This window comes from Acinonyx jubatus, chromosome A2 (assembly GCF_027475565.1).
Source record: "Acinonyx jubatus isolate Ajub_Pintada_27869175 chromosome A2, VMU_Ajub_asm_v1.0, whole genome shotgun sequence".
In the NCBI taxonomy this organism is placed as follows: Eukaryota; Metazoa; Chordata; class Mammalia; order Carnivora; family Felidae; genus Acinonyx; species Acinonyx jubatus.
The window spans coordinates 139,616,663-139,640,837 of NC_069383.1; the positions used below are offsets into that span (position 1 = coordinate 139,616,663).

The 24,175-nt window shown below is 52.3% G+C and overlaps 2 protein-coding genes across 11 annotated transcripts in view; one reads left to right on the forward strand and one right to left on the reverse strand.

The window, feature by feature from the left end:
* The window catches only part of FAM3D (FAM3 metabolism regulating signaling molecule D), a 34,265-nt gene that overhangs the window by 6,395 nt on the left and 3,695 nt on the right, over window positions 1–24,175 (forward strand). For 2 of the 8 annotated variants that reach the window (XM_027039102.2, XM_053219162.1), the window contains 7 exons: window positions 7,629–7,679; window positions 9,477–9,584; window positions 11,908–11,928; window positions 15,830–15,947; window positions 17,361–17,419; window positions 20,440–20,490; window positions 24,021–24,105. In XM_027039102.2, the coding sequence (XP_026894903.1) occupies window positions 7,667–7,679; window positions 9,477–9,584; window positions 11,908–11,928; window positions 15,830–15,947; window positions 17,361–17,419; window positions 20,440–20,490; window positions 24,021–24,105 (455 nt within the window). In that variant the 5' untranslated portion in view covers window positions 7,629–7,666. Of the gene's footprint in view, window positions 1–323; window positions 518–5,458; window positions 5,540–5,645; window positions 5,866–6,169; window positions 6,248–6,664; window positions 6,808–7,628; window positions 7,680–9,476; window positions 9,585–11,907; window positions 11,929–15,829; window positions 15,948–17,360; window positions 17,420–20,439; window positions 20,491–24,020; window positions 24,106–24,175 lie in introns of those variants that run through there. The other 6 variants (XM_053219164.1, XM_015065280.3, XM_015065278.3 and 3 more) reach the window with 6 other exon arrangements.
* KCTD6 (potassium channel tetramerization domain containing 6) overlaps window positions 16,483–24,175 on the reverse strand; it is a 125,304-nt gene continuing 117,611 nt past the window's right edge. For all 3 annotated transcript variants that reach the window (XR_008297105.1, XR_008297107.1, XR_008297106.1), the window contains one exon: window positions 16,483–17,371. The gene's annotated coding sequence lies outside the window, so the exon portion shown is untranslated. The remainder of the gene's footprint in view (window positions 17,372–24,175) is intronic.

The window sequence follows — 24,175 nt, forward strand, 5'->3', positions numbered from 1 at the left end:
TCTAATGAATAGTCCCCTTCCCTCTTCACTTTGGTCTCTACCATCAGAGTATCAGGTTCCACCTCTCCTCTGAGCCTCTGCACATGCTGCTCCCTCTGCCTGGAACACTTTCCAGGGGAACTCTATCTGCCTAGATGCCACTTCCTCCAGGAAGCATTCTCTGATAGCCTCCTAGCCAGGAAGTCCCCTGGAGAAACACCTACCAGAGCACCTAGCCCACTGCACTGTAACCATCCACATACTTGTCCCTCCCAGCTGTGCTGTGCATTTCCAGAAGGCGAGAACTTGATTGGTTCTCTGCTCTGTCCCAGGCCCCCCAGCATTGTGATGGCACAGAAGAGAGCCTCAGGAAATGTAGGATGAATGACTGAGTTGGCTTTTAAAAACAAAAAGATATTACAGAGATCCCCAAATAACTCCTGACCAAGCAGACTCAGAAGCCTCAGACCTGCTCAGCTCACGACCGTGTGCTGTCTCAGGCTTGTCCGAGAGAAGAAAGAGGCTTCTGTCACATCCAGTATGTCTCCTCTGGCTCCAGAAGGCCCATGCTGTGGAGAGGACCCAGCTCCAAGTCAGGTTGGCCCTTGCCCCCCCTGAGAAGTCCCCACTCCAAGGATGACAAATCTCATGTGCCAGCCCCAGGAGACTGGTGGGAGTCAGTCTGAGCCCCCTCTGTTCCTAGCCAGAAAAATGCTGTGCTTGCTTCATTAGATCAGCCATGGACGGAGGTCACAGAGTGGCTGCACAAAGGCTCGTGCGTGCCCTCCCTGCGCCAAAGATTCAGTTACTCACATGAAGGAAAATGTGAGCCCTCAGTGGCCTGAGGTTAGGACCCTCTCCTGGTGTAGAATTATCCTTTGGGTTCCAGTTAAAATACCTCCTTTTCCTGAGTCAAGCCTTAGTCCCAGGCACACAGAACCCCCGTTGGACCCAGTTCCCTTCCTTGTTGGGATTTGGTGAGTGTGAGCCTGCCTGAGACCTGCCAGCCGCCGGTGTTGTCACCATCTGCTTCCTGCAGCTGGTGGTGTGGATCTCCCCTCTGCTACCACAGCTGGGAGACCACGAGCACGTCACCCACCCCCTTCAGGCCTCAGCTTCCTCCGCTGAGAAGAAGAGACAGTAGTTTCCAACTCACAGGGTTGCCATGGAGATTTGGCGAGACAGATACATAAAATTCTTAGCCTAATTCCAGCTGCACAGTAAGCACTCAATAAATGGTAGCTAGTTGTGTTATTTTGTTGATAGTTTATTATTTTTATTATTAGCTCAAGCAAGTTTGGCTCTCAAGAGCTCACTGAGAAAAATCTGGCCCCTCTCTCCTGACAGAGGGGCTCCCCCGGGGCTGGGGTTAAGGCAAGAAGAAAAGTCAGAAAAACATGCTTCCAGGAAGAGGTGGAGGTGGCCAGATGAGGGCTCGCCCTCCTTGGGGTAGGATGACACAGGTTGTCACTCCCAGGCAGAGGTGATGGGAAAGTGAGGGGGCTTCCCAGGTGAGAAGGCCCAGGTGAGCCTGAAAGAGGAGGAAGAGAGACCCCATCACAGGTGGGGCTAGGTCTTTGGGAGAGCCGTGGTCAGAAGCGGGGAGAAGGGTGGTGCTGTGGGGAGCCAGGAGGCCCCACACAGGTAAGCCCAAGGGGAGGGAAGGACAGGTCCATCTTACACCATTTTGAGTTGGTTTCCTCAGAGGTAGACCCTAAGAAAAAGATTCAAGGAAAGTAGTTTATTTGGGGAGAGCTCCCAGGTGGCACTGGCAGGGGATGGGACAGATGGTGAGACAGGGAAGGGAAGGACCCCATAAAGGGTGCTGTGTCCAACAGGTTACTGTGGGCCACTGAGGCCTGTTCTTTAGTGGAACTATGGGCGACAGCCAGGGAGCCACCTCGGATATGGCCCCTGTTGAGACAGCCTGGGCTGCTATAAGTGTATTGGGCCTCCCAGTCCTGGAGCCTGGAAGTCTGACCCCGAGGTGTCTGCAGGGCCACACTGCCCCTGGAGGTGCTTGGGAAGAAGCTGTCCAAGCTGTCTCCCAGCTCCTGGTAGTTCCACAGCATATGGCAGTGTGACTCCAGTCTTCACACGGCACTCTCTCTGTGTGGATCTCTGCACCCAAATTTCTCCTTTTCAGAAAAACTCCAGTCATGAGCATCTGGGTGGCTCAGTTGGTAAAGCATCTGATTCAATTTAGGCTCAGGTCATGATCTCACTGTTCATGAGTCTGCGCCCCATGTGGGGCTTCTCGCTTTCAGTTTGGGACTCTCTCTCTCTCTCAAGATAAAATATATAAACATTAAAAAAAAGAAAAATTCCAGTCCTATCGGATTAGGGGCCCACCCTATTGACCTCACCGTAACTAATTAGATCTACAATGACCCCATTTCCAAATAAGGTCACATTCTGAGGTCCTGAGGGGTAGAACCTCAACATATACATCTGCAGGGGACACAATCAGCCCATAGTACTCACCTAGGGGCACCTAGGTGGCTCAGTTGGTTAAGCCTCCAACTCTTGGTTTTGGCTCAGGTCATGGTCTCACAGTTCATGGTTCAAGCCCCGAATCGGGCTCTGTGTTGGCCGCACAGAGCCTGCTTGGGATTGGTTCTCTGACTCCCTCTCTCTCTCTGCCCCTCCCCTGCTTTCTCTCTCTCTGTCTCAAAAATAAATAAGTAAACTTAAAAAAAGATTTATAAAAAAAAAAAAAATACCTAAGATGAGAAAGCCAGGGTAGGATCCTCAGACTCTCAACCATACTAGCTGAGAGCTGCTCCTAGGGAAATTAACTCCCTGACTCTCCCAGCCTGACCCAGGGGAGCCAAGAGAAACCCCTCAGGTGGGGTATCACACTAACGGTATTTCCTAGAATGGCGAGTGTCTGCTATTTTCTTCTTCAGTAAATCTCTAAGACAGCAGTGGAAATTGATTGCTTCTGCTTAAAGCAGTACATTGAAAAGATTCTTTTTTAAAAGTTTATTTAGAGAGAGAGTGTGTACCCATGGGTGAGTGGGAGAGGGGCAGAAGGGAGAGGGAGAGGGTGAATCTCAAAGCAGGCTGTCAGCTCAGAGCCCGATGTGGGGCTCAATCTCATGAACCCATGAGATCATGGCCTGAGCCAAAGTTAAGAGTCAGACGCTTAACCGACTGAGCAGCCCAGGTGCCCCGCACGTAGAAAAGACTCCGAAGCCGAGATCAGTATGGGTTGTTGATGTCTTCCACGGTCACAGGAGGATGAGAGGCTGCACACACACCATGTGTTCGCCATTTCTTCTGCCAGGTGTATCTAAACGGGTTTTTCCCTGCTCCGGAATTTGGGCAGCAATTTGAGGTATGGTTCCGGGCAGAGAGGAGGAAACCTGATTGCCAGCAGGTGCCGGAAAAGCTGAAGGGCTAAAGCAAATAAAAGTGCAGCCATAAAGCAACAGTTGGTGCTAACTGCAATCTGATTTCTCCGAGCTCCGTATCTGGCCTCAAGTTCATGCCTCCTTGGAAATGACCTGAAAATCAGAGAGCGAAGTTGAACCCGTGGCTAACGCCCAAGCCAGGGAAAATGCAGAGCATTGTTTGCAGAGCTCTTTCCATTTTACCTGTGGCTCAGGGCTGATTCAGGAGTGACTGTTGGCTGAGCCTGGGTCCTTGGGATGAGCTAGGAAACAGCTTCCAGGTTCTGTCTTTCCAACGACAAAGGGCTGCTTGGGTAAGGACCTGAGGACAAGGAAAAGCTGCCCAAGTGGATGAGTCAGGGGAGAGCAGTCCACATAGAGAGAACAGCATGTGTGAGTCTGGAGGGGGAGAGAGAGCCTCATTCAGGGCAGCTCTGAGTGTCTAGAGCAGAAAGCAAAGTGGGGACAGCAGATGATGAGCTTGGTAAGGTCAATCTCGTGCCAGGGTTAAAATCATCCAAGGCCTCCATGTGAGATACTTTGGCCTTCATCCTGAGAGATTTCGGGACCATAGACCAGGTTTAAGCAGGGGAAATACCCACTTGAAATAAGTGCTTTCCAATCAAGGTGCTTTCCTCAACCCTCCTAGACTGGATAGAGAGTAACCCCTCCTCCGTTCATCTTGGCTCTGGGACAGAGCTCAAAGGTTAAGCTCCAAGGCACCTGAGTAAAGAGGGCTCCAGGAAACAGGAAGAAGCTGATTTCCCAGCTCCTAGAGGGCCATTAAGGAATGTCACAAACAAGCAGGCTGTGATGACATTTTGGTTTCGTAGGAAAAGTAAACATCCGAGTAGAATCCTGCCAAGGAGGGTGCTAGGAGGAAGCATCAGGGCAAGTGGGGCCAACAGGCCAGCAAAACCCTTGTAGGCAGACAGCCTCCCTGCCTGACACCCCTTTCGGGACACGTAGATAGCATCACCCTCATTTCACAAAGGATGAATTGGGGCCCAGAGAGATGTGCCCCAAAGCACACAAGTATTGAGTGACTAACCCAGGTGTGTCCAATGGACCCAAAGTCCATCCTCTTTCCTGACAATACAGACTTTTTCCTCCCTGATTCTCTCAAGTATGCCCCACTACTCAGCCCTGGCATTTACACCTTCTGGCGGGACTTGCCCACAGCAGGGGGTGATGTGTTACAATGGCCCCAGACTCACAGATGGCTAGCTTAGAGTAACCTGGTAAAAAATAGCTTCTTTCGCTCCAGTTTCCACACATCTGTCCCAGGAAAAACTCTAATTAGTCTTGCTTGGGTCACATGCCCCCTTCTGAACCAATCACAAAGAAATCAGTGCTCTCCCTGACCAGCCCCTTACGACAGGGTGAGGTGCCATGACAAGTGTCCCCTCCTCCAGGACCACATGTAGGTATTTCACCTTGATGTGGAGGGTCCAGGAAGGCTTCCCAGAGGAAGTGACTCCTACACTGAGACCCGAGGATAAGTAGGAGTGTTCCAGGCAAAGAGGCAGAGGAACGGTGTACAGACAGGGACTAGGGGTGCAAAGGCCCAGGAACACTCCAGAGTGTATCTTGCTCGTAGCCATACACCCCTGCCTAATGCACAGCCTGCCTTGCCATGAGTGCTCAGAGAATGCTTCAGAAAGGAAATCCATAATTGGCTGTGTGGCCTTAGACAAGTCACTTGTCCTCTCTGAACTTTAACTGTCCTAACCTTTCAGGACTAGGCAAGAATGGAGTTCATTCAGTCCCAAAATATTCATGGAGCACCTCCTCCGTGCTCAGCATTGCCCTAGACCTACAGGAGATAAGGCCTGCCTTGGAAAAGAAAACCATGCTTGGGGCTTATGCAAAAGAACTGCAACCAGTCCAAAGGGGCTCAAGGGGAGGGGCAGGACAAAGGGAGAGGCTCAAGGACCTCGAGGGTGAAAAAGGGGCTCTGCCCTCCTACTCCGCACCTCTCCTCCCCCATCCCCTACTTTCCACCCTCCCACCCCCCTGACCTTGTGACCACCCTGGAGCCACCATATGTGTACCTAGGCCTCAAGCCAGCATGCAAGGGCAGGAAGACCTCTCTCCCTGCACCTTTGCCCCACAGCTACGTAACCTGAATAACAGGTTGTGACAGACAAATCTCGCAAGAACAGGTAGGAAAGAGACTTTTGGGTCTGGGTGGCTACAGAGGGAATTTTTGCCCCACCCTGCGTACCTGTCCCAAGGGCCGGTCTTCCTCCCTCCCCGCCCCCAGTAGTCCAGTCCCGGAGCCCGAGACTCTGGAGCTGGAGTCTCCAGAGCACCCACGGGCTGCCAGGGTGAGCCGGCCAGGGACTCAGGAGACTGGAGAGCCCTGCAGGTGCAGAGTGGACACATCCAGCTGGAAGAGCCGTCGCTGCCCTGCCCCTCCCCACCCCCACCCTGAAGCCAGAACCCTGCTTGGCATGGGCATGCCAGCGAGAAGCTAGCCCCCTGCCAGGTATGTGCCCCAGCCTCTGTCCTATCTTTCTTGTGTCTTTCTGAATGGCACTCTTTCTCCCTTCGAATCTGGGTAAGTGCATGTTGTGAGTATTTGCTCTTTACCTCTGCCCCTTTATCTGTTCTCGTCCTCTGTCCCTGTCTCATTCTTTCTCTCTTTATATCTCTGCCGTCTCCCTGTCCCCTTGTCCTTGCTCTCTCCAAGCTCTGTCTCTGACTCGCTGTCTGCGAATATCAGTATCTGTTCATCTGTGCCACCTCATCTATCTGACCCTGTCCTCATACTTCCTTCCATCCGGCTGGGCCCCCAGCTCTCCTGGAGCCTCCACATAGGGGAATCCCACAGAATGTCCTGCCAGCCTCATCTCTGGCCTGGGCTCTCTGTAAGTCACTGTTCACTATAGGTCACATCCTATGAACATTCAAAAGCATAACATGCTTTTGTATCTGGAAAAAAAGGGGGGGTGGTAATTTGAATTTCAGGAAGTTAGAGTCCCACAAAATCTCTGTGGGTGGTGTCAGGCACGGCTCACTTCTCTCACCTGGAAGGACCTGGAAGGCAGGGCCAGAGTGGGGGGAGGGGAGCGGTTTTATACCTGCTTAACAAAAGGAAATGCAGATTTGCACTAGTGCTTGCTCTTGTTTAAATGTCAAGGACTGACCCAGCCCACTGCTTCAGTGGCAGACCTCAAGCCTCCTGTCTCTTATCTGGGTCCTTGACAGTTGGACTTTGGAGACCACGTCTGTTGAGATAGATTCTTAGGATAAAGAAGATTCTGGGATGGGAGGGGCAGGAAGAGTGGTGGGAGTAGTCCTTGAGGTCAGGGCCCCTCCAGCTGGCTGCAGCGGGTCACAGACGTGGAACAGTTACCACCAGCCCTGCCCTCCCCTCCATTCTGTCTCTAGAGACTTACTGGGGGTCTTCAAAGCTGCCAAATCACTAGTAACTGCCCAGCACTTGGGGGGTGGCACAGGGGAAAGGAGGAGGGGCCAAGGACAACCCTACCCCTGCCCAGGTCTCAAGAAGGGAGGAAACCCCAATTTCGACTCTCCTGAGACAAAAGCACTGGCAATGGGACCCTGTGGGGATTGGGCAGTGGAGACCTGCATCCAAATTCTGACTCCCATCCTTACAATCTGAATAATCCTGGGCTTAACCATAAGGAGTCTTGGTCTACCTACCCCTAAAATGGGGGAGTGTGAGAATTCAAGGAGGATTCAATTGCATATATAGCACCCTGTGCAAACTCAACTGTCATGGGAGAGTCCTCATTACTCTTCATTTTGGTACTCTCACTCGAGCTCACTCGAGCTTCTGTCTTCCTGCTGGTTTGACTAGGGCTAGCTAGCTCAAGCTCAATGTCTCTCGGCCAGCTGGAGGGAAGGAAGGAAGGAAGGAAGGAAGGAAAGAAAGGAGGGAGTGAAGAAGAAAGGAGGGAGGGAGGAAGGAAGGGGAGGGAGGGAGGGAGGATGAATGGATGGATGAGTGAATAAGCCAGCCCTCCAAGAGACAGTGGCTGGCCGACTTCACCTTCCTCCACTGGCCAATGTCTGCACCAAAAAAGACATGCTGAATTGAATAAAGTTCTAGGGACAAAAGTGAAGGAGAGGTGGAGGCAGAGAGGGAACAGATGGCAGATGGTGAGGAACCAAACCGAAAGGTCTGTGATCTCCTCAGTTCGAGGTACGTGTCCCTAATTGTCAGCCTTATTTGTTTTCAGACCCCAGGTGCCAGTTTCCAATTTGATTTCCTTCTCTCCACAGGCTAACACTGACCCCAAGCCACTCCTCACCTGGACAAGATGAGAGTGTCAGGTAGGGTCAGGCTCTGAGGATTCTTAGGCTCAAGGCTGAGGTCTGAAATCGATTTGGGAATCATTTTTCGATCAGCAGTGCAGGCAGTCCTAGACTCCCAGGTTGTTTGGCCATATGTGCTCTCAAATGGTCAGGCCAGAATTCCAGGAGGAAACCCATCCAGGGGGAGCCTGGAAGAGGAGAAAAGGAGACTTCCTGCCTCTAGGCTGAGGGACCAGAGAAGCTTGGCACGATGATCCCATCTGGCTGGGATCACAGGGAGTGACCCTGTTTTGGAAATATCTGATCCTGGTAGGAAATTAGGAACAAAATATTTGTCTCAAGGAGGGCTAGTCTAGAATCCTCACATCATGGGGCTGGGCACAAGGAGTAGCTTTTGCCTTCTCATCCACGCCCTCATGCTATACTCTGTCTGTACAAATAGGGAAACTGAGGCACCAAGTAAGAAATGGACACAATTCATCTATATTCCCAAACAGCTGTAGGTAAGAGCACAAATTTTAGAGTTAGCTTACTTCCCTGGGTTCAAACCCCACCGTTGTCACTTACCAGCCAAGTGACCACCTCTCTGAGCCTCAGTTTCCTCATCTGTAAAATGGGGATAGTCAATAGTATGTAACACAGAAGTTTATTGTGAGGATGAACTGAAATAATGTATGTAAAAGCTGTTCTCCTGGTGCCCTAACAAAATGACTGTATAATACCCAGGGAGAATTCTGGGTGCCTACAGTCACACTGCACCCCAGAAGATGAGGGACTCCCACAGACCTGAGCCCTGCCCCCCAGGATCCAGGGAGTCTTCTCCCCTACCCCCAAGTAGCCAGAAACCAGCATGAGACCATGGAGTTGATTTCAGGGCCACATGGAGGTCAGGGGTGGAGCTAGAGAAACGTGGCCTGATGACGGCAGGGCCACTAGGGTCCTTGAGCTGGGAGGCATAGTGGAGCCTGCTCCTGACCCTCATGGGAGAGTAAGGGAAGAGACAGGACACGGAGCTCAGAGGGGTGGGGGGTGGGGGTGGGGGTCTGTCCTGTGTGTGGGGTTGCTCCCCACTGATGCGGAAGCAATCTGGCCACGAGGCCAGGGAAGCCGTGGCAGCAAGGCCATGTGTATTTCTATAGACAGCATTGTGTGGCTATTTCTGGTGGCTTTCAGGGGGAGTGATGGAAAGTGTGGGAGGCCGGCCCCAAGCCACCCTGGAGGCTGCCTACCAGGGACAACTGTCACATCCCTCCCAACAAGCTGCAGGATCAGAGGCAAGGGTGTTGAACCATGTTCACTCTGACTGAGGCACTCCTACCCAAAGATCCTGAGGTCCGCCCAACATCACACAGCAGCACCGGCCGCCCGGGGCCCTGGATGCAGCCTTCCACGTCCTGCCGGGAGGCTCGCCTCTTAGGGCTGTCTGCAGTAGAAGTTGCCTCCTGTTTTCACAACACACCTCTCCAGCCTCCAAAGTGCAGATTCCAGGCCTCACCCTCAATGATTCTGTCTCTGGATGGTTAAGCGGAGCCCCGGAAGGTGCATTTCTACCTTTTCCTCCCAGTGGATTCACTTTGGGAAATATTGCCATGTAAACTTGTAGCGTGATCTCACCACTTGATCACTGCGTGGATTCACACGTGGTCTCACCACGTGGTCCCCTGAACTGGTCCAAGGTGTGGGTCTTGATCTGGAGCTACAACACAGGGTCCCTCAGTGGGGTCCCGTGGCATGGTCTCACTGTGAGGATTTGGTAAGAATCTTGCTATCTGGCCTTGTGATGTGGCTTCATGGCAGCATTTCCTTGATCTGCAGGTGTGCTTCGCTTCCTGGCCCTCATCTTTGCCCTGGTCACCACATGGATCTTTATTCGCAGCTACATCAGCTTAAACGCGAAAACTATCCGTCTGCCCCGCTGGCTGAGTGAGTGGGGCCCACTCCTGGGGGGTAGGGCCTACGGACCAGGACGGGGCCAAGGATATATTCCTCCCTCTGTCCGTGGGTGGCCCAGGAGATGGGCCACCAGATACGGCATGGTGTGGGCTGCCTTTGGGATCCCAGCCTTTGTGGGGGTGGAGGCTGTCGGGAAGGCTGGAGCCCATGGGGAACACGGAAGTGTTCCGAGGCCCTGGCCGAAACACGCACCTACATCAAGGGGTCATTTTGGAAATGTGATTCCAAGAAGAAAGAGGAAAGAGAAGGAAGGACAGAGGGAGGAAGAAAAGAAGGAAGGAAGGAGGGAGGAAGAGAGGGAGGCCAAGAGGGAGAAAACTGAGCACTGTGGCTTCCAGCTGCAGCTGCTTTCCCTCTGCCCGGGACACTCTTTCTGCACATCTCTCTGCAGCCAGCTTCTTTCAGACTTCAGGTCTCTGCTCAGATGTGACCTCCTCATAGAGGCCTTTCTTGCACACCCCAGCTGCAGCCACACGCCCTTGTCCTACTTTTGCCTCTCATGTCAGCCTGTTTCCTTTAGAACTGCACCAGTGTTTATTTACTTGTCTACTTGGTCGTTGCCTATCACCAGCCCCTAGAGTGTCAGTTTCCTGAAGGCAAGGATTTTATCTTGTGTACATCCATTTCTCTAGCACCTGGTGCAGAGCAGATACTCAGTAAACATTTGATGAGTGAAAGAAAAATGAAGGGATGGATGGATGGATGGATGGATAGGTGATGGATGGTGGGTAATGAATGAGTGACAGATGGGTGGATGGACGGATGGACGGGTGGATAACAGATGAGTGGATGATGGATGGGGGGGATGATGGATGAGTAAGTAATACCAGTTACCTACATGAATAATCTCATATAATCTGCACAAATGCCCCATGAGGTGATCCAAGATTTGGTTGTGGAGTGGACTCATACATGACCTCATGGTGTGGTGTAAGTTTCCTCATCTCCTTCTTTTCTTAAGAAACTTGCCCAAATGCTCCCTGTAGATGTCAGGAGGAATGGGAACTGTGGTCTCACAGGTCCAAATTCTTTTAAAGGAAGGAGAGAAAAGGCAGCTATCTATGCCTCTGCATTTGTTCTCGGATTCAGAGAACCACCTCCATTGACACAATCAAACATAATAACCTCTAGTGGCCCAGGCTAGCTCACAACTTCACAGCTGTGAGAAGCCAGTCATCCCACAGAGGAGTCTCCGAGATCCCTCACCTCACACACTTCTTGTCAAGCATGGCTCACACCCATGTCAAGATGATTTATATAGATTCATGGTGGCCAACATGTCCCTGGACACTGCTTTCATACAGATTGACTCGGCTGTACCGACAGCCTGGGAAGGGATGGGCCCAGGTCAGTACAGGAGGCTCAGAGCAGGAGTGGAGATCAGGTGTGTCCTCTAGAAGAGACAGCCCAAGCCTGAGGTGAGAAAGAGAACAGTGTTTGAAAGGAAACCCCAGGGGCACCTGGGTGGCTCAGTCAGTTAAGTATCCGACTCTTGATTTCAGCTCAGGTCACCATCGGTTGTGAGACTGAGCCCTTTGTCGGTCTCCATGCTGACAGCACAGAGCCTGCTTGGGATTCTCCCTTTCTCTTTCTCTCAAAATAAAGAAAATAAACTTGAAAAAAGAAAGGAAGGATACCCCGGAACTCAGCTACCTGAGGTAAATCAATACCTCCAACCAACAATCATGGAGCAACTATTCTGTGTTAGGTCCCAGGGACCTAACATGTGGCCCCCACTCATGGTCTGAGTTGGGGAGACAAACAGACTTAATTACAGAATATACAGTAGTGCATTAACATGATCCAGAGTCTCGAGAAATGCTTACGGTGACAGAAAATGTCACCAGTGGGAACAGTGGTCATCGAAAACCATTAATGTTCAGCCACTGAAAGACAACATTCATTGTCTTCAGGGGTTCCTAGCCTGGCTGCACACACCCCACCTTATTATTTAATGCATTAATATAGAAGCACATATATTACCACAGCACAAATTTATTTTTTAATGTTTTATTTCTGTATTGATATACAGTTGGTTTCCTTTCTAATCTATTTTATTTTATGCATTTAATAACATGCTCTGTTAGAGTAGGAAGTGCTGTGTGTGTGTGTGTGTGTGTAAAGGGGTAGCAGTGGCAAGTGAGCGAGGGCTCCCTGAAAGGGCGGGACATCCTGCAGGGGAGGAGGATCCCTTGGCCAGGCCAATGCCATGTCCCACACCCCACACCCCAGCCTCCAGCAGGGAGCACCCAAAGCACTTCCTCTCTAACCAGATCTGTCTTCTCTCTGGCAGGTTTGGTCACCAAGGAGATCCGTGAGTATCACCCCAGCCCTGCTTTTGCTTTAGGGTGAGATGTCCCAGGGCTGCTATTCCTGGCCCTGCAGGTCCTGGAAACATCTTTGTGTCCACAGTCTGCCCAGCTCTCTCCTCCCATGGCCCAATGTTGCCTTCCGAAGCCCCCGAGCCTTGTGGCCCACTGATAGATTCTCAAATCTATGGCTCAACTCTCCCTTCCCCAGTCCCCTCGCCCTGCAGTCTGGATTGCCTCCCGTCACGGCACCTGGCCGAGCACAGCCGCCTCCCCACTGGGCCCCTGGGCCAGAAGATAGGGGCTGTGCTTATTATCATCATGCAGGGACCCCAGGCTTGACTCACAGTTCCTGTTACCAAGTATGAGGGGCCATGTCGGGCACTACAGAGGCCCCCAGGGGCAAACAGAAGTGGGTGTTGATTGTCTGTTGGGGTAGAAGTGCCAAACATGCCAAGAGAAATGGAGCAAAGTGTTCTGGGCTCCAGGAGGGCTGCCCCCTTCCAATGAGATGGGGTCATGGAAGGCATCAGAGAAGAGGGAATGGCAAAGGCCTAAAGGCAGGAATGTGTGGGGCTGCAGGGGAGCCCATGGCTGAGGCCCCAAATGTGGGACACTGCACACGTCTGAGCAGGGCTTTGGCCAGGACCCAAGCTCCCGAAGTGTGGAGAAGGTGGGAGTAAGGACAGTAATGATGATGATAATAGTACCATGATGGAAGGCCTACTATGTGCCAGACCCCATGTTCAGAGCTTTACAGGCATCTCCTGCAATCCTCACCACAGCCTTGTGTGGGTGCTGTATAATCATCCCCATTTTACAGATGGGCAAACTGAAACTCAGAGAAGTGAAATCTCTTGGCCAAGGCAACACAGCTGTATGTGGTCCAGAGCCCACAGTCTCAACACCTCCTTGCGAGAGGCAACATTCCCAGGCCCACCTTCTTGCACCTCAACATAGTAGTGACTGAAGAGGGAGGTGGTTCCAGGAACAGAATTTTGACTGAGAAGGACATAAGAGCCCCGGTGCACTGTGGGATTACAGAGAGCAAAGACCGTATGGACCAACACGAACCATTTGCCCCACACCCTCAACTCCATTGACCTGAAACTTCCTGAGTCACATCCTGCAGTAGACACAGTGTCACGACACCTTGGTCCAAACGCTCAGGCATCACCTGCTAGAGGATGGCAAATCCAGGCCCACGTGCTGCCTCCCGCCCTGCCCGCTCCCCTGGTCGACATGACCAGTCAATCCCAGCACCCTCTCCCTCCAGGCCCACAGGCAGCCTCTACAGCTTTATCATTAAGCCTCTAACAGCAGATCCACTGACATTAAAGAGAAAAGCTATTTGACAACCCTGATCTAAACCAACTCCCAATTTTACAGTCAGCAAAGGTAAAGGGAGAGATTTCTGGCAAGTTGCACCGCAGATTACTGAAGAGCAGCCCACAGTTCCTGACTGCTCCCCTTCCAGGGCTGAGCTCCATGACCTCACCAACAGCACTAGGGGTTCCCAGAGGGCTCGGGCCTCAGGGTTTGAGGCGGCTGGTGGGGGCAACAAACCCCACCCAAACCCAGAGAGCAAATCCCCTGCCTCCCGGTGGCTCAGACCCCTAGACATCATCCCTTTCATCCAGCTTGACTGTGAAGGCTGGATGGTCAGAAAATCAATTCCAGAAAAGCCTGCTTAAGCCAGCCTGTTGACATCAGGTTTATCAGACTTAGCTGCAGTTGATTAGGCTCTGGGCACACTCTAAGGTGGTGGCCAAGGCCTGGAACAATCCCTCCAGCATAGGTGAGAACCTCTCGTCTCAAGAGTAAACTGGCCTTCCCATGAGGGGTCCGGGGGCCAGAGGTTGGGCCCCAAGACTCATAGGAGAGGAGGACCCCTCCCCCGCCTCATCCTCAGCCAGCCCCGCAGGCAGGTGCTAGGCCTCTTGAGAAGGGTCCCCTCCAGGAGGTGGGGAAAGGGAGTCGGGTCCATGTCTCCAGCCCTCTCTGTCCTGAGTCACAGGCCTGGACAGCCCCTTGTGGGTGTCTCCATCCCTGGCCCTCACTCTGGGGACAATGTCCTGGTTTGAGCTCTGGGTGTGTTGAAACTCCGGGTTGGGGCAGGGGGCAAGGCAGGGAGCCTAGGACAGGCATTGCACTCAGACCTCCAGGGCTGCCCACTAGGTGTGTGAGCTGAAATGCAGCAGGGCACCCTGGGGTGGATGGCATTCACTCCTAGGAAGGAGCACATTTACTTACTTAGAGGTGTCATGGGCTTGCCAAGCCTTGTGCCAGGGGGTTGTGTCTCCTCCGGAGGGGCCCTTTGCCCTGATACACATAAAGGCTCCCTCTAGGCTGCCAAGGGCCCTGGAGCCCCTAATCACCCTGCCCACATGCTCCGTGGGTTTATTCAGTGAATATTTATTGAGTGTCTACTATATGCCAGGCACAGGAGTTATAGGCACAAATTAACAAGATAATCAATGTAAAGTGCTTGCCACAGTGCCCAGCACGCAGCAAGCCGTCGGCATGTGCCAGCTTCTCCTAGGAAGTCTGTGGGTTTGCTCCAAGCAGGCACTGCCATAGCTCAGCTAGATGCCTGGCACAGGGCTGAAGGAGAGGCTGCCCAATCACCGCCTTCCTTTTGCAGGTGAACTTTCTCTAAGTCCGTGTTTACCCAGCCCTCCCTAAAGGTATTTTCCTGTCAGGTGGTATTAAAAAAACAAAAACACAAGGCATTAATATAAATTAAAGCCTGCCAGGCTGAAAGCACAGGTGACGGATGTCCCAGCTCACAAAGGGTCGATTGAGGCCTGAGTGGCTCAGCGGCTGTGTTTGGGGGTCCTGTATACGTTTCCTGCCTTTCACACCCTCCCTGGGTTTGCCCTCTGAGGCCCACGCGGGGAAGGCACAGGTCTTAATGGCAGCCACAATAATCAGAGGTGCCACGTACTGAATCCTCAGTGGATTCTAAGCACGGAGAGAGGGCCAGAACCACCTGCCTGTTCCTTATTGTATCCCAGGGCCTGGCCCATAGTAGGTGTTCAGTATGATCACTAAATGAGTGATAAGAAGAATACCCAGGGGCGCCAGGTGGCTCAGTCGGTTAAGCGGTTGACCCTTGAGCTCAGCTCAGGTCATGATTTCACGGTTCGTGGTTTCGAGCCCCACATCAGGCTCTGCACAGATTATGCTCACAGCACAGAGCCTGCTTAGGATTCTCTCTCTCTCTCTCTGTCTCTCTCTCTCTCTCAAAAATCAGTAAATAATTAAAACAAAGTTTTTCAAAAAAAGAAGACTACCCAATATGTCTTGAGCCTCAACCTGTGCCCACTTATTCCTCACAAGAACCCAGTGGGAAAGGCACCCTATTTATCCCATTTCACAGATAAGGATGTTGATACACAAGGAAGTTGAAGACTCGGGAACCTGGCTGGTGAGGCATCCTACCCGCCATGCTGGGGCCCCCAGGAGGTTGCCAACAGGGGGCCTCTGGGAGCTCAAAAGGCTGCTGTGGCCCTAGAGAGAGGTTCTCAAGAGAACCCCTTCATCATAGCGACCCTGGTAATAACCAGGGTGGTAATTAACCACCACTCGTTCCTCCACACTAGTTCTGGGGGTGCTGTGTGCTGAGTCAGGCACTGGGCTGGGGCTAGAGCTGCCATGGGAACCCTGAAAATGAATTCTAGGGTGGTCAGACCACATGACCAGTGTCCTGCGTCTTTGACGGAGACTGTTGGAGGCATCATGGGAACACAGGGGCAAACCCCCCAGACTCGGGCCGTCAGCAAAAGCTCCTTGGGGAGGAGGCCTCTGAGCTCAGTCCTGCGCCTGATCCTGGGCCCCTCCCCCTCCCCCTCCCGGGTCCCTTCCTGAGCTGCTAATGCTAAAGTTGCTCTGTTCCCTCAACAGCAGTCGTGAGGGCCAAGTGTGGCCTCGCTAAGCCCTGCCCCAAAGAGTTCTTCGCCTTTAAAATCAGCAGCGGGGCTGCTAACGTCGTGGGCCCCACCATGTGCTTCGAAAACCAGGTGTAAGTGTCTTGTGTTTGTTTTTTTTTTCTTTCCATTCACTCATGCATTCATTCACAAAGTCAGAAGCTGTGAGGGCAGGCCCTGAAAGCAGCCCATACCTTCCACTGGCTTCCTTTTACTCTGGGTGGATGAGTCACAAATAACAATAGTCCCAGCAGCATCTCCATCTGCCAGCACCTTGTGAGATGCTTTGTGGCTTCATCTCATTCAATCCCCCAACACTCCCAGAGATGGGACTATAATTGATGAGGAAACTGAGGCTCAGACAGCATTACCCAGCTAACTGGTGGTAGAGTCAGGATTTGAACTCAGGTCTGTGTGATACCCAGACTGCTGGGCTTCCTATAAAGGGGGATGCCTCTGGGGAGGGTTCAAAGTCAAGATCTAGGCACCAAAGTTCAGATGCAGCAGGTGCCAAGACTTCTACTTAGGTTCAAGAGAAATACTGTGTACCCATTATCCAAGCCAGGTAGTAAAGGCCCTGGGGACAGTAAGTTTATCCTACTAAAGAAGCCAGACACAGATGTTTTAGTCAGGTTTCTGAACCAAACTCCAACTCACTTAGGCAAAACAAGGAACTTAGTGGTTCATATATACAAAAGGCCAGAGACAGCGGGCTTCAGGACCAGCTGGATCCAGGGGTTCAAACCACATCATCAAGGGTCCCTTTCATATCATCTTTAGCTCTGTTCTCCTCTGTTAGATTCAGTTTTTGGGACATGAGAATGGGCTGCTTCATGTAAAGGAGGGAGGCCACTGGTTGGCTGGCATATTAGCCCAGGCTGGCACCCCACTGGGAAGACAGCTTTCTCCCACCCAAATTATCCCTGCAAAAGGCCCAAGACTGAGTTTCATCGGCTGGCCTGGGTCACATGACCACACCAGGCTCAATCACTGTGACTAGAGGACAGGATGCTCTATTTGTCCAGGCCTGGGAGACTGAGGTGAGTCCCAAGAACTACCTGGTCTGAGAGTACAGGACAGTTTTCCCAAGAGAGCCAGAGGACTGGGGTGTGGATGTTGGGCAGGTAGGGCCACAGCTGGGCTCTACGCAGCGATCCCTGGCTGCAGGACGGCAGCAATGTTCTGGGTTCTGCCTTCTTCCCAGCAGCCAGGCTTCACTGCTTGGGGAGGTAGCCTGGTCCCACCTCCAACACCTCAGAGCCCCAGGCAGGGACCTTCTCTCTTTTCTGAGCAGACTGTTCTGGTCCAAACATGCCATGAGAATTCCTCAGAGAACCCAGCCCACCGCTTGTTTCCAGGAGAAAACAGATGGCCCAAGTTATTCTGTGTGCTTCCTGATGCTTCTGCAGAGTGCCATGTGGGCCCTCTCGGAGTTCCCGAGTCACAAAAGCAGAGTGTTCGTTCCACGTTTGGGTCCAACTGTTGTATTTTCTCTTCTTCTTTGTCAGGATCATGAGTCCTGTGAAAAACAACGTGGGCAGAGGCCTGAACATTGCCCTGGTGAACGGTGAGCTGCTGACCTATCCCCCAGACAGCCCCCTCCATGCTCTTAGGACTGGGGTGGGGGCGGGGGGGAGGTAGTTCCACATTCATTCAACCAACACTGGCTCAGCTCCTACTACACACCTGGGGCCATCCAGCAGTGCTCCAGAGGGAAAGCCCAAGGGACAGAAGGTCTAAAAGACCTGGTCCCACCCACCAGAGTCTTGACCAGGCCCCCACCGTGAGCAACTACCCCAGGAAGATACACTTCTCCTATGAAACATGAGCCCATCCTCAAGGCCCATCCATGCGGCCTAAACCAACACACATGAAACCCTGAGGGACAACCAACAACAATGTGAGATCATGAGCTGATTGCACACCTTCATTCACTCATTCATCAAATACTGTCAGCAGCTACTGTGGGCCAGGCCCTGTACAGAAGCACTAGGGGTCAGCCATGAACTAGAAGAACAGGTCCTGGCCTGTCCATGGAGTTGACAACCACTACAATGTGGTGAACATCTATGAAGGAGGAGGAAGCACAGCTCTGAGAGCTGGGACATACAGCTGGGGATGGGGGTAGTCAGGGGAGGCTTCCAGAGGGAGGTGCTGGTCAGCTGAGGCCTGAAGGATCGTGGGGGTTGACCAGGGAAAAAGTGGGGGAGGCTCCTTCAAGGCACGGGCAACACTGTAGAGGAAGCAGAGAAGGGAGAAGCAGGGTAGAGGGCTTGGGGGCCACACAGGGTCTTCCTGGCTACATAGAGAAGTGGGCAGGATGACAGGTACGGAGGGGAGGCAGGCAGGGCGAGAGGATGAGGGGCTAAGCCTTCTACTAAGAAGTGTGAGCTTGAAGCTAAAGTCAATAGGGAGCCTCAGAAAGGCTTTGAGGAGGGCATGAGGGTCCAGCCCTGCATTCCAGAAACTTCCTTCCAGCTTGGAGCAGGGAGGCTGGGGGCAAGGAGACCTGGAGGAAGGCCCACAGCCTCACTACCCTGCATCTCCAGCAGGAAGACCAACTTCTAGCCATGCCTGAAACAGGGACACATTTCAGGAGGGGTGGGTTTACAGGGGTGGAGTAAGGACCAGGAGGTCTGCCCCAGCCAAGACCCTCCTCTCTCTCTGCCTCTGGCTCTTAGATGGAGAGTGAAGGCCATTTCCCTGAATCTAAGAGCTACTTCCTGGGACAAAGGTCAGGGCAGGTGGAAAAAAGGGCACAGCAGATGCTCCGGAAGGAGCACATGACCACATGAACACACTTAGGAAGTGACAGGGTAGGATGGGACTCCTAGGGAGACATTCCCCTTCTGCCAAGAAATCCTGCTGAGTCAGGGGAAAGGTCAAAGCCTAAAGCAAAAATGGAGCCTCACCCAGAGTGGGAGGTCGGAAGGCAGCCCAGGAAAAGCGGGGCCTGGGAGGGGCAGGAGGCTGAGCAGGGCACGCCTCCTCCAGTCTTGAGAAGGAGAGCAAGACCTGACTCACTGCATTGGCGGCCGCTTCCTACAGGGAGGGCATGCCAGCAGATGACCGTAGGGGTCTCAGTCTACAGGGCCTGTTTCACCTAATCTCCACGCACACCCCCACCCCTCACCCCAGTGGGAAGGGCAGGAACTGGCCCTGGCTGCAGCCCATCTGGCTGAAACCTGCTGGTTCTCTCTTCCCTGAAATGGGCCACTGCAGGAGACGACCTCTATGACTAGTGTCCAATGAGACAGGCTTAGCTTGGGGCCTCCCTCTCCTCCCCTCACAAAGGCCAAAGACGAACACAGGCATCAGTAACACCAAGAGCTGTTACAGAGCATTCACTGTGTGCTATGTCATTCGGCCTCACCCCGATGCTAGAATGGAGCTATAGACTCCGTATGGAGGTAAGACATGGAAATTCAGAGAGGTTAGGCAACTTGCCCAAGGTTACACAGCCAATAGATTTGAACCCAGATCTGGCTGACTCCAGGTCTTAATCACCCAGCTGAATTACTTACTTCCCTAGACTAAAATCCTCTCCAAACATCTATGTAGCACCTACTGCATGCCAGCTGCGGGGAAATCCAACAAATCACTCTCAGGGCCTCACAGTCTCAACTGTATAATAAGCCATCAAAAAGATTGGTAAATATTGGTAGTTCTCAACCTTTTAGGGAGCAGAGATTCCTTTAAGAAACTTCAGTCTGCACCTTTTCCCCCTAATTCCAGAAAAATCCACAAACGCACATGATCATAGTTTCATGTGTACATAGACCCCTCCCCCCTTCAAAGGACCCTACACTAGTGGCTCTGAGAGTCCAGTAAGGGCTGCACTGTGAGCTCCCCCACCCAGCAGGAGAGCCTCCACTACCCAGGCCCCTGTCCCCACCCTCTTCCCGGATCCCCAAGCTAACGCAAGGGGGAAGGGACCAGGGGTGAAAACGTAGATCTGCCATCCCCTCTGCAACACCCCCATCTAGTGGCGGAGAGTGAGAACTGCGACTTCCCCAGAACACCTGGTTTTCTGTAGGACTTGGACCCTTTGCAAAACCCACAAACGCCATTCAGATTACTAGACTCCGAGTACTGGGTACAGTTCAGCCCACGGCAAGTCCCTTTGTCTTCTAGAGTCGGAGGACTCAAATTACAGGTTTCCTGTTTAGGTAGGAATAATGATGACGGCTGTAGTTCTTTTTATTACTATTTTCCAGCTGAAATTTATCTTGTTGTGTTTACTACCTATTTGAAGTACATCTCGCTTAGTTCCCATAGCCCATTTTTCAGATGCAAAAATTGAGGTCCAAATACTAAGTGGTGCATTAGGAAGTGGCAAGGCAAAACACAGACCCAGATTAGCTGGATACCGTTCGATTCCAGAGATCCTCCACCATTGTGTTGTTGTACCTCTCAGATCAGCCCAAAGGTTAGTGGGCACCTACTTAGTGCTGCATGCTTTCCACAGGACCTGATTTTACTCCATTATTATTCTATTTTTAGACCTTAAAGAGTAGCCATTTTCTGCAAAACGATAGGCAGGATGACACATTCCAGGAAATCACAGTTTTGCTCTCTCATCCCTAGGAACCACAGGAATGGTGCTAACACAGAAATGCTTCGACATGTACTCTGGAGGTAGGCACCTCTCCGTTGACACTGAGGTCACAGGGTGGGCTGAGCCGCTTCCTGTGGCAAGAGAGCCATGGGGTGTTAGGACGCTCGGCTCTGGTTTCCGGAGGAGACAACCAGAAAGAAGCATGGTGGGGGTGGGACGCCATCCTGCTGTCTTTGAAACTCCTCTCCTGGGTGCAGAGCCTGAGACAAGGATTCAAGGGCAGCGGTTGACTTGGAAGGAGGTGACCTCAGAAAATATCAGCGGGAAGTGAGACAGGGAAAGGAAGATAGCCAGTGCGATGTGTCATCAAGCTGAACGCTGCGGGCAACTGGAACTCAGGAGCCAGTGTCCAACACATGCCTCAGAGAGGTCTCAAGGGGCAAGGGAGCTGGGGTGCTCCTGCCCCTAATTCCTTGGCACTTCCCACACTTCTGGCCTGCCCCAGGGCACAAAGGAAGGTCTGGAGGTGGGAGAAGACCTTCAGGCAAAGATATGCCGGTGCTGGCAGGTGGAGGCCAGGCATGTGTGCACTGAAGTGCTTAGGGCAAGGACATACAGCCTAGTTTGCTCTGCTGGGTGGAGAGTATTATATTTTAAGGCTGCAGGGTCTCCATTGGGCCCAAGGACAGGACAAGGCCTCCCAAGGTCCAGAAAGGATATCTCTGAGGCTCCAAGCTCTCTGCATCTTTCTACAGACATCTTTTCTTCTCTCTGTGCACAGGCATGCTTTCTGAACCTCTCTGTGCATGTAGCCACCCCACTGTCCTCCTTGCCTTATAGGACACTGACCTACCTGGGCTGAAATTTCCCACCAGCAGCTTCCTTGCCCACAGGCTGACTGGCAAAGCCATGGTGGGGGCAGGACTCTCACCCAACAATCCCGATATCTTCCAAAACATGGTGGAATAAGTCCCAGACCCATTATGCCACCCACTGCCCAGCTGGCAACCCACCTCCCTCCCTCTGACACAGGAGCCTCAATAAGGAGTGGAAAAGCAGCAGAGCGGCCCCTTGCAGGCAGCAGGAGTCCTGGTCCTGCAAAAGCCGGTTTCCATCAGGATAGGTGAACTGAGCTCACCCCCCTTCTCAGAGCCCAGCTCAGCTAGGCTACCCTCCCCTGTGCCTGCAACCTCAGGGCCCAGCTCCAGGCTCGGGCATCACTCCCCTACTGTGCCCACCTAACCGCACAAGCCCAAGAGGAGACAAAGCCAGGCAGCGAGAAAGTGGGAAGCCCTCTTGGCCTTGCAAACAAAGGAGGCATTGAAATGGGAGTCTGGTGCCCAAAGTCACAGCTGCGAATGTTTGGAAGGTAACCACACTTAGAGACGCGAGCCGGCACCCTGTCCTGTGCCCAGGGCTTCAGAGGATCCCATGGGTCCTATGATGGCCATCCTCCACCTGAGTCCCACCTCGAAGGTAGGGTCTGCAAGGCCAGAGGATGTGCCGACCGGAAGCCTGCATCAGGGCCCATGCAGACGTCTTCGAGGTGTGACCCCCTTGGGCAGAAGCCACAGATACACCTTTAGGACTGAAGGTTGGCCAGGGCATGGCAGTTGCTGGAGGGGAGGGTGGTGTAGACAGAGCTTGGACTGGCAGACTGGGGGTGTCCACATGCAGGCACGCAAGTCCCCTACTGGTGCGGGACAGAGCTAAGACAGGGGTGAGAAGAACGTGGGGCAGACTATTGGCCGAGGGCCAGAGGATGTCATTTGTTCTCTGTCCAGGACCCCCCCCAGGTGTTCAGGGTGGCCGGGGGCCAGGTTTATGGACAAGGTCCAGTCTCTGGAGTCAAAGACTTCAGGGTGAGGCAATGACACCTCTTGAACTTCAGTTCTGTCATCTGTAAAATGGAGGGAATCCACAGTGTCCACTTCATGAGACTGACGTGGGGACTGAGTGGTAACCCACACTAATCAGTGGGAGGGGCCCTGCCTGGCTGGAGAAAGGACCTGGGGGGCTCATTCAGTGTTCTCCCTTCCCTTCCCTTCTCCCTCACTCCATCCACAGGACTAAGAAGCAAGGAGGTCATTGTCAGAATGAAAAGGGGGAAAAAATAACTTAAAAAAACACTAAATTTTATATTGCCCTATTATCAAGTTGAATGTAACCATGACTGACGGGGACCCAAAAACAGAAGCATCTGAGGACAGGTTGTGGTCATGGACTACACAGGCCTCTGTGTTACTGAGCTGGTTGACAGCTGACCTTGGCTTTCAGGACTTGATTCTTCCCCTAGATCCAAGGGATCCTCAGGGAATATAAGAACTGGCTTGTCTTCATGGGCATGGACCTATGGGTGGAGTGGCCATACAGGGCCCTGTGCTTAGAGCGAATTCGGGTTTGGTTTGATGCTCTAATTTTGCCATCTTGAAATTCTTAATATTTTTTTAACAAAAGTCTCCTTGTCTTTTTTAAGATTTTATTTTTCAGTAATCTCTATGCCCAGCATAGGGCTCAAACTCACAACCCAGAGATCAAGAGTCACATGCTCTACCGACTGAGCCAGCTTGGTGCCCCAAAAGGCTCCACATTTTCGTTTTGCACCGGGCCCCCAAAATTATGTTACAGATGCTGCTAAGAATTGCAGTTCCATTATAGTGCACTTTCTGTATGCCCAAGAGTCATCGTCACATTTGCTCTTTACAAAAATTCTCTGGGCAGTGCTACTGATCATCCTCGTGTAACAGATACAGCCCTGATTTTCCCACTAGGCCAGTCTTGCCCATACTTCTTCAGCCATTCAAGAGCCCCTTGCATACTTTATGCCATGTCCAGAGTACTGTCTGAATTATTAGTATTTTCCTTTGAATCAGCTCACTTTTTTAACCTAAATAATCTTAAAAAGGAACCTATATCGCTGCCCTAAGTTATCACTTTTTATGCAGAAAAGATGGCCATAAAGATAAGCTCCAGCTGGGTGCTGATCCCTCCCCAACGTGCTGCAACTAGGCCTGTCTCTGTTAAATGCACAGATTTTGCACCTGCAGTGCGGTGTTAAGATGCAAAGGGAAGCTTGCTCTTTGGTGTAAGCTGGGGATCTGTAGGACACTAATGTTCTCTCTCAGTGACCTGAGTCGCCTGTGATCCAGTGGGTCTATCCTCTAAAGTCAGGACAGACAAGTTAGGTTGTTAACTAGTGTAGAAGGAGGTGGTGGAGGGTATGCAAAGAGCCCAGAGATGTTGAGAGATGATTTCTTAGGGGCCAAAGACCTCCATACCTTGGGTGTAGGTCCCCAAGGGCCCTTAGCGCAATGTCTCTCACTTATGGCTGCACATCTGAATTGCCTGTAGAATTTTCAAATTCCAATGTCCACGCTTAACCACCTGAATGAGGCTACCCCTGCTCTGTGCACGTTGCTCTCCCCTGGACAAGGGCTGCAGACAGCTCCACCCCGGATGCCACCTCCCACCGGCCCCCGAGCTTCAGACGGAGCTCAGTGTCAGCCTGCCGCTGGCCACTCCTGGTTGATCAGAGCAGTCGCAGAGAATGAGAATGACCAGTGGCCACTTCCCCTAAATGACCAGCACCCTGCTTTCCTTCCTCCCGCAGAAGTGAAGCTGCTGGTGGAATTCCTTAAAGAAATTCCAGAGGGCGCACTCGTGCTGGTGGCCTCCTATGACGACCCAGGAACCAGGTAAGTGGGAACCTCCACCTGCCAGGCCATGGCAAACCAAATGCTTCCAAGCCCTAAGTGCCTTTTCCCA